The sequence below is a fragment of the Cynara cardunculus genome (genome assembly GCF_001531365.2).
Source record: "Cynara cardunculus var. scolymus isolate 2C chromosome LG 10, CcrdV1, whole genome shotgun sequence".
NCBI lineage: Eukaryota > Viridiplantae > Streptophyta > Magnoliopsida > Asterales > Asteraceae > Cynara > Cynara cardunculus.
In genome coordinates, this window is record NC_037537.1 from 12,220,792 (window position 1) to 12,231,191 (window position 10,400).

General features: G+C 35.1%; 1 protein-coding gene across 1 annotated transcript in view; it reads left to right on the plus strand.

Annotated features, from left to right (window-relative positions):
• Positions 1-3,712: 3,712 nt before the first annotated feature.
• Positions 3,713-10,400, plus strand: part of LOC112519196 (ABC transporter F family member 1-like) — a 13,378-nt gene continuing 6,690 nt past the window's right edge. The window contains exons 1-2 of the mRNA XM_025127191.1: positions 3,713-3,817; positions 3,892-4,122. Of these exons, the coding sequence (XP_024982959.1) occupies positions 3,892-4,122 (231 nt within the window). The 5' untranslated portion in view covers positions 3,713-3,817. The remainder of the gene's footprint in view (positions 3,818-3,891; positions 4,123-10,400) is intronic.

The following is a 10,400-nucleotide window of genomic DNA, read 5'->3' on the forward strand; positions in this document are numbered from 1 at the left end:
ATAACTAATTATTATGTAAGTATACTTTTTAAACTTTATAATAAGTAAGTGATAAATAATTTTAAACATATGAGAATAATTGAACTTAATAGAATTCTCTATTATTACTGTTATTAAAAACTAGAATGGAACTTGTGCAATCTTTAATATATGAAAGACTTTTTCCTACAAATTTTTACCTGTGATAAAAATCTGTAATTAAAGGGTGCTTCGTCACAAAACCATTATAAGAGTTTGTGGGTAATTCAAATCAGTGATAGATTACCAAGGATTCTCTGGATGATCCATTGGTATTTTCTAAAAAAATATTGGATTCTACCAAATCATTTGTATTCTCTGGGTGATTCGTCAGTAATCACCGACATAATTTTTTTTGGGTAAAAGTCATTTGTTTTGCAGTGAATACAGTGAGATACATCTCGATTTTAATGTGTTGTTTTATTGTCTTTATCGATGTTATAATACGATTTTAAATGGGTTTGAGAAAGCGATAATGCTTGTATTTTTAACCAAAAATATAAATTTGAGGATATCATAAAATTTGAAAAATATATATCGATATTAATATCAAATTAACTATTTAAAAATTATCATTTTTGTGTAATTTCTTTAGTTCAAATTTTTATCATAATTTAATTTAAGTTTCATAACAAAGTAATTTGTTTTTTGTTTAATAATATAATTTTTTATAAAGCTAATAATTAAGTATTCTGTTAGAATCATTGGTTATCCTAATTATTTTAGATTTTTTATATTTAAAATGAGTTGTTAATCCTGTATTTCTTTATGTTTATATGCATTTAGTTACATGAATTCAAACATAGAGCTTTAATTAGTTGTACTTACGCATAATCTACTTGTAATATTGAACTTTAAGTAATGTGGATCAATAAACAGTATTTTATGCATAAAAATGGTTTTTAAGAGTTTTTTGTCAAATATTCTATAATACTAGAAGGGTACTCACGCAATACAGCAAGATACATCTCGATTTTAATGTTCTACTTTATTCTCTGTCTTTGTTGATGTTATAATACGATTTTATGTGTTTTTAAGAAAGCAATAATGATTTTATTTTGGACTAAAATATAAATTTGAAAAAAAATATCAATGTTAATATCAAATCAACTATTTAAAAGTTTTCATTTTTTTTTATGTAATTTCTTTAATTAAAAAAAATTATTATAATTTAATTTAGGTTTAATAATAAAATAATTTATTTTTGGTTTAATAATATAACTTTTAAAAATATAATAATTAGGTATTTTGTTAGAACTCAATGATTATCCTAATTATAATATTAGATTTTTTATATTTAAAATTAGATGTTTATCTTGTATTTGATTACGTTTATCTGAAGTTAATTACACGAATTCAAACATAGAGTTTTAATAAGTAGTATTTACGCACAATTTACTTGTAATCTTGAATTTTAAGTAACATGCATCAATAAACAGTACTTCATACATAATAAATGGTTTTTAAGTGTTTTTTGTCAAATGCTTTATAATATAGTATAGATAGTCCGGTCAAAAATATAACAAACTACATCTTTATATTTAATCTAAAATATAATAAAATCTTAAATCAACAAATAATGCAAGAAAAAAAAAACAAGAGTTTTCTAATTTTTAATTTGACACTAATATTATTATTATTATTTTTTTTGGGTTTTTAACGGGTATTCAAATTCGAAAGACATGTTCAACAACCATATGTAATTTACAATTTATTTAAACAAAAAATTATATTTTTTTAAATATAAATTTATATTAAAACTTTATTCTCAATTATAAAATACCACTAACATTGGTACACATCTAGTTATATTTTTGGTAAATTACTCATTTGCGACATATGGTTTACCAATTAAAAATGAAACAGTTGCTTAAAAGGACCATGTGATTTACATTTTATAAATGCTTTAGATCCTTGTCTCTAACTCTATCTTTTCTAATTGAGTTAGAACACTACAATAAAATTGGGTTTATAGAACACCTCCAATCTCTAAGCATCCTAATAGACTATTTTATAAAACTTAATTTATAGGAACAAAATATAAAGTGTTTTGTTGTTGTAATAAGTTTATATGACGCTTTTGCGTGTCTTAACAAGTTTTTTAGGATATTTTTAGTACAAAGTGTTGCATTAGCAACTTTATACGACACTTTTAAGAAAGTGTCCTATAAACTCAATTTTTATAGGATATTTGTTTTTATAGGACAATTTTTCAAATAGTGTCTTATAAAATTGCTAATATGATGTTTTATATTAAAAATGTCCTAAAAACTTATTACGACGTCAGAAAACGTCATATAAACTTATTAAAACGCCTTTAGATAGAACGCTTTTTTTATACTATAAACTAAGTCTTATAAAAAGGTCTATTAAAAAGCTTAAAAATTGAGAATGTCCTATAAACCCAATTTTATTGTAGTAGAGTGATATACCAATGTTGTTATAAAACGTAAACCATAGAGCTCTTTTTGGGCAATCATTTTATTTTAAGAATGGACAATGTGATTTTGGATAAGTCAAAAGTCTTATATTTATTTAGGAGAGCCTAAATAGAAAAGACAAGCAAATTATAGATATGGTCCCCATAATTATATGAAAAATACGAATCGAGTCCCTTACATTTGTTTTTATAGATTGATTACATGTGGTTTCATTATTGTTCCGGATTGAATTCCTAGTACTAACTTTGTTAAAAGAATTATGCTAATTTAAAGGTATTTTGGTTATTTGCATTTTTATTTCAATTTCTCTTTTTTAATAATTACATATAGTTAATAAATAACACCCCACTATCCTACTGACCATCCCTTCGCTAACACAAACCCAATTTCATATGTTGATGATTCCTCAACCCATTTCTTCGACAATCTACATCTCCCTTGTCGATTTTTGGCCTTCCCTGGAGCTAAACTCCATAAACCCAAATTCTTAAACCATCTCCACTATTTTTCATTTGTACATGGAGCATTTGAATCAAATCATCTTTTATTGTTTGTTCGTTTCTGGTTTTTGTTTTAGTGATTAGGTTTGGATTTTGCGTTGAGTTTTGGTGATTAGAGTTTGTAGTAAGCTTTGAAATTGGGATTATTGGTGGGTCTGGCTCGTTGACAATGGATGTGATATTATATATTTCGTAGTTTCATTCTCATCTCCGATGGAACTATGTTATGCGTTTCATATTTCCATCAATCTAGGACTTGAGCATAGTTGGTGGTGGTTATGACTATGGGTTCGTGTTTCTTCAACGTGTATGATTATGTAGTTGTGTGTGTTGGGCAACAAAGGATGCGCATGGGTCTGATCGTATAAGGGAAAGGAGAGGAATGGGGTGGGTTATAGCATGTGGCGTAGATTAACTAGGTATTTTCTATTTAATGGCTAAAAAGTTTAAAACACCCATGGTTTAACGGATTGACTTTAACGATAGTTGATTAAATTAGGGACCCAATCTGTAATGATAATGAAACCGTAGATACCGAATCCATAGAAAAAGAAATCGAGGGACTCAATCTATAATTTTTATGTAAACCCATGGACTAAATCTGTAATTTACTTGAAAAGGTTCTAAATAAAAAGGCGGCAAGCCACGAGAGAGGGGGGGACTCAGAAAACCAGTTCGGATACGTAACGGTAACACGCCACGTGGTACCCCTCTTGCCCGCATACCCCTGTCAATATATCAACATCAATACTTCCCCAAACCCTCAAATTTCTCAGTTCTACGATTCTATTTGCCGATCGAATTCTACCTAATATATTTCACGGAATTATCTGGATCTTCCGTTTCTCCGATCACAAGGTATCATCTGAAATCAAATAATCTTTTATAGGGTTTGTGTTTGATTTTTATTTTGTGCTTTTGGTGTGATTCAGATGGTTTCTGATGCAAGCAAGAAGAAGGCGGCTCAGAAGAAGGCCGCAGCTGCCGCTAAGAGAGGAGGCAAGGCCGCTGCTGTTGCCGCGTCGAAGAAGGCGGCGGAAATTGGTAAGGTGAAAGGGAGTTCGAGTTCCGATAACTTGGCGAATGGGATGGGGTCTCTTGTGATCTCTGATCGGACATGTACTGGCGTTCTTTGTTCTCATCCTTTATCTCGGGATATTCGGGTAAGTATGATACTCCAAATTGGATCCTTATTTTGACAGTGAAAATTCTTGATTTTTTCATCAAAAAACTGATGCATCCGATTGATTAAATTTGTCCAAATGGAAGATAGACTTTTTTTTTTCTGTTGATAAAGTATAATACTTGGGCTTTTGAAATCAGCTGACAGGGAAAAACCTCTTTCACATCTATGTGAATAGATATATTTTCTAGCTCAATTAATTTGTCATGGCTATCACTTAGAAGCTGCATATTCAGTCATGTGTTTGAGTATTGGGTGAATTAGACCACTCTAGTATCTCATGGTTTACTGAAAAATTGGTTGGAGAAATTCAACAAATAGTGTTTAGTGTTGCTTTGGTTGTAGGTGGTTTCTAGAAAATATCCACTCTAGTTGATTATAGGCGTATGATTCATTCCGATGCCCTTGTATCATAGCCCATAGCCACTTCTAATCTATGTAGTGTGATTATTTTTTTTGCAAATGGGAATCAAGTTAGTTCATTTCACCCTGCCATATATGTTCAGAGCCTTAGAGGGGTAGTAGGTATAAACGTTGGAATGAGAAGTCTGCCTGTTGTCTATGGAAGGTTTTACTATTAGAATTTCATATAAGCCTGATTAGAAGGTGGACGTTTCATGTGTTCAAATTTCTGTGAGTAGAATACCTCAATGATGGTGTTTCCTGTTGGCTGCTACTCTTGCTTTTATGAATGGGAAATCTAGACTGAAGAGATACCTAATTTGATGACAAAATAACATGACATGATGTTAATTTGTAATTGGTAGTTGTGCTTATCTAATGTTTTGTTTGCCAAATGCCTAATGACCTCCTAGCCACCTAGTATCTCGATCAACATTGTATAATCTTTTATGTTCATCTTGCTTTATTCCTTAGAAAGATAATAGATTTTAATTGTAGCATGCATTGAACTTGAATGACATTAAATATCATCTCTGTTGATTAACCTAACACTCACTTTCTAAATAGAAATGGGAGGTTACTCGGAAATCATAAGTAGACCAGAAAATAAGCCCCAAAGATTTGAAGTCTCTAATGAAATGAATGACATGCCATTACAATATTCAGATATTTTTGGTAGTTACTAATTTACGAACGTGAAAGGAAAAAAACTAAACGCTTCTTCCTGAAATAATCCTAACAAATATTATTTGAATCGTCTGCTTGACATACTCTCTTTCGCTTTGCTTCCAAGACTGAAACCCCCTAGTTACCTGTCATGAAAAAGAAAACACGAGAGACAAATGCTCAACACGCAAAGGAAAATAATATGATAAAAGAACTTTGATGCAAATTGATTGTAGTCGGTAGCTTTCTTATTGAGTTTAGTAAAAGAAATGGAATTACAATTGATTACACGGCTTTCGAGAGGCCGGTTCTCTCCCAGAGAACTTGCGCCCTTTTTCAATCTCACAAATCAGAATGTCAACTCCACTAACAAACTTCCCAATATAAAGGAATTGTCTCTATTATTCTATTCAGAAAATACCAAACTACCCTCCACTTATTTACCACTAAACTACTTAGATCTTTTATATGTAAAGCGAACAGTAGGCTTATCAATACCTCCCCCCAAAGCTTTCACCTTGTCCTCAAGGTGATTATTAGGAAACTGTTGAGCCAAAGCTTCCAGATTCTCCTAAGTCGACTCGAAATCGGACAGCCCTTTCCACTTGACTAACACCTCCAAACTTCTTGCATCATTTGTTTCCACCCGTCTAACATCCAACAAGGCTTCCGGCTCTACTTGTAACACCATATCAGCAAATACTTGAGTTGGTATGTTCTTCGTAACCAAACAATTCCCAACAGCTTTTCTAAGTTGCGATACATGGAAGACAAAGTGTATCTTTACTCCCTCCGGTAACTCTAAACAATAAGCGACTTTTTCAATCTTCTCCAAGACTTTGTAAGGACCATAAAATCTTGCCATCAACTTTGGACTATTCCCATTCACAAGGGATTTTTGTCGATACTGTCTAAGCTTCAAAAATACCAAATCATTAACAACAAAATCTACCTCGGTTCTTTTCAAATCAGCTTCTTGTTTCATTCTACACTGCGCCTTCAAAAGATGCATTCGTACCTCATCCCAAATCTCATCTCGACTCATCAATTCCATGTCCACCGTTTGTACCACAGTTGAAGCATCTTTATAACGTAATAAAGGAGGAGGATCCCGTCCATACAACACCTTGAACGGAGAACATTTAAGAGCTGTATGATACGCCGTGTTGTATGACAGTTCTGCCCATGATAACCATTTGCTCCATTGGCGGGGTCTATCCGAAATCCAGCACCTCAAATATTGTTCCAGCCCTCTGTTCACCACTTTGGTTTGGCCATCCGTTTGTGGGTGATAAGCCGAACTGAATTTCAGAGTCGTCCTTTGCAATTTGAACAGTTCTTTCCAGAAGTTACTCTGGAATACTTTGTCACGGTCAGAAACGATTGAATTGGGTACCCAATGCAATCGGATCATCTACTTAGAAAATACCTCTGCTACCGATTGAGCCGTAAATGGATGCTTTAGACCCACGAAATGAGCGTATTTGTTGAATCTGTCTACCACCACCAAAATAGAATTCAAACCACCCGAAATTGGTAGTCCCTCAATGAAGTCCATCGAAATATCACTCCAAACCGTATCTGGAAGAGTCAACGGCTGTAGTAACCCCGCCGATGAACCACTTAAGACTTTGTTCCTCTGGCATGTTTTGCATTCTTTAACCATATTAAGTACGTCCTTTTTCATACCAATCCAGAATAACTCAGCTGCCATCCGTTGGTACGTTCTTTCTTCACCGTTATGTCCCCCGAGCGGTGACACATGGAATTCTTCAAACAACTTTGGAATGATCATCGACTTTCTGGGCACCACTAATCTACCATTAAAGAATAACAATTCTTGTCTTACTTCGAAACCTTTATGTCGGCTAACATCTTTCAACACTTCTTTTATTTTGACCAAAAAATCATCCGTTTCCAGCTCTTCTTTCAAACTTTCCCACTGTCTCCATGTTGGTACACTCAAATTAGGTAACTCTACCTCTTCATGCTTACGAGAGAGTGCATCAGCAGCTTTATTAGCACTCCCTTGCTTGTAAATGATCGAAAAATTATACCCCATTAGTTTACTCATCCAATTATGATATTCTGGTTCCACCACTCGTTGCTCTAACAAATATCGGAGACTCTGTTGATCTCTGCGAACCGTGAAATGCCTTCCAAGCAGATAGGGTCTCCACTTCTTCACAACCAACACTATGGCCATCAATTCTTTCTCATAAATCGACTTTTGCCTTGCTCTTGTGCCCAGAACTTGACTGTAATAAGCCACGGGCTGTTCATTCTGCATCAAAACAGCCCCCAACTTTGTCCCGGAAGCATCCGTCTCGACCACAAACTCGGCTGAAAAATCAGGCAGTTTCAATACCAGTGGTGAAGACAAGATTTTCTTCAATTTGTCAAAAGCCTCTTGTGCTTCCTCAGTCCAACCAAATTGGTTTTTTTAAGTAAATCCGTGAGGGGACTAGCTATAACTCCATATCCCTTCACAAATTTTCGATAGTATCCCGATAGCTCCAAAAAACCTCTCAATTCCGTCACGTTTCGAGGTACCTTCCACTCTAAAATCGTTTTGATTTTAGAATCATCTACCTCTACTTCTTTACTTGAGATCATATGACCCAAGTAACCCAGTCTTTCTTGACTAAATTCACACTAATTTTTATTGGCATATAATTTGTTTTAAGATAACAATTGGAACACTAATCTCAAATGGTCAATGTGTTCTTCCTCCGATCGACTATACACCAATATATTGTAAAAAAACACTAGCACGAACTTTCTTAAACAATTTTTAAAAACCTCGTTCATCAATCCTTGAAAAGTGGAAGGCGCATTTACAAGACCGAAAGGCATTACCTTAAACTCGTAATGATGGCCTTGATGTGTTCTAAAAGTTGTCTTTTGAATGTCTTCATCCTTCATACGAATCTGGTGATACCCCGATTTCACGTCGAGTTTGGAGAACACTTTAGCACCGTATAATTCATCTAGCAGCTCATCGATCACCGGTATCGGAAATTTATCTACCACCGTAGCCTTATTGAGATCCCTATAGTCGATGCAAAACCTCGAACTACCATCTTTTTTCTTGACTAACAGGACGAGACTTGAAAAAGGACCGTTGCTCGTCTGAATCACCTCCGCTTCCAACATTTCATTCACCAACTTTTCTATCTCATCTTTCTGGTAGTGTGGGTAACGATAAGGTCTCACGTTGACTGCATCTGTTCCCTCCTTCAACACAATTCCATGTTCCTTACCTCTCCTCGGTGGTAACCCTTTTGGCATATTGAATACTTGCTCAAACTCTTCGAGAACAGATGGTACCCTCGGCCCTACTTCCTGCACTTCATCATTCATCGCTGAATAGGCTCCCAACTCCACCAGAACAGCTTGTTCTTGTTGGATCAATTTCCCCCATTGCTTTTAATGAAATTAACGATTTCCCTAGAGCGGGACCACCTTTCAGCGCCACCGATTTACCTCCGATTGTGAACTTCATAACTTGCTGTTTCCAATTAGTGTACGTTGCTCTTAAAGTTTCCAGCCATTGAATCCCCAAGATCACATCACTGTTTCCCAATTGTATGGGCAAAAAGTCTTCTACCACCTCCAAACTTTGCACATTCAACACAACATGCTTACAAATCCCGTTACTCTTCACTTTGTTCCCCATTCCCATCGTTATAAAATACTTCTTCGTTTTGTCAATCTTCAGATTCAACTTATCTACTATATCTTTGGAAATGAAATTGTGAGTTGCTCCACTATCGATGAGGATTACCACTTTTTGACCTTCTATGCGTCCTTCCATTTTCATAGTTTTCGGATTCGTTAGGCCTACTACCGAATTAAGATGAACTAATACTTCTTTGCTCACCTCAATCACGTCAGCTGTATTTAGCACTTTACCGTCCTCTACTTCGCTACCGGAATCCATCATTTCCTCCTCTTGTACTAACAAAACATTCAACTCTTTTTTGTACACTTATGGCCTAGAGAATACTTCTCATCACAACGATAACAAAGGCCCAAAGCTCGTTTCTGTTGAACCTCCTGATCCGACAGTCTTCTATACTCCGATCTCGAGTTGTTTATCGAATTGTTCATCGAACTAGAACTGTTTACTGATTCAGCCCCACCGGTAACAATCTTGTTACTCGAGAATGTCGGAAATGATTTTTTTGGCACTGAGAATGTCCTTTCCTTATCGATCACAGTGTAGCTTCAACTTTCATAGCCATCTCCATCGCTTCCTCAAGTGTTACTGGATTGAGAAGTCGAACCTCGGCTTTGATCGAATTCTTCAAATCGTTGATGAATTGACTCATGAATACTTCTTCCGTAATTCCTTCTAATGGTGCCGCCAATTCCACAAACTTCATCCTAAATTCATCGACTGTACCTTCTTGTTTGACAACCAAAAATTGTTCGCATAAGGTTCCAGTTGCTGCCGATCTGAATTGAAGAAGAATCAGTTGACGCAAAGCCTCCCATCGTGAAATCGGATGTCGACGATTCTCCCACTGAAACCATTTTAAAGCAGTACCTTCAAACGCTATAAAGGATACGTCATTTTTTTCTGCTGCGTCAATCGATTAAGATAAAAATAGCGTTCCTCACAAAGAATCCATCCATCAGGATCGGTTCCGTCGAAAGAAGGAATTTCCAGCTTTCGACCTTTCACGGCAAATAGTCGACTCGATCCTTGCCTCTCCTCGTTCTTCCTCTTCGATTTCGCCGTTTCTTCCCCATCCTCACCGTCCGATATCCTGACGTAATCACCCTAGCTGATACTTCGTTGCTTAATTTCTCCAATTGCTGAAAAATCTTCTCTAAATTCTTCTCCATTAGCTGTTGATTCTTCTCAATCGATCCAACACAACTTTCCAAATCATCTATTCTGGCTGTCGCACTTCTCATTCCCATAGCTGGATCGAATTCGCTCTGATACCAATTTGATGCAAATTGATTGTAGTCGGTAGCTTTCTTATTGAATTGAGTAAAAGAAATGGAATTACAATGGATTACACGGCTTTCGAGAGGCCGGTTCTCTCCCAAAGAGCTTGCGCCCTTTTTCGATCTCACAAAACAGAATGTCAACTCCACTAACAAACTTCCCAATATAAAGGAATTGTCTCTATTATTCTATTCAGAAAATACCAAACTACCCTCCACTTATTTACC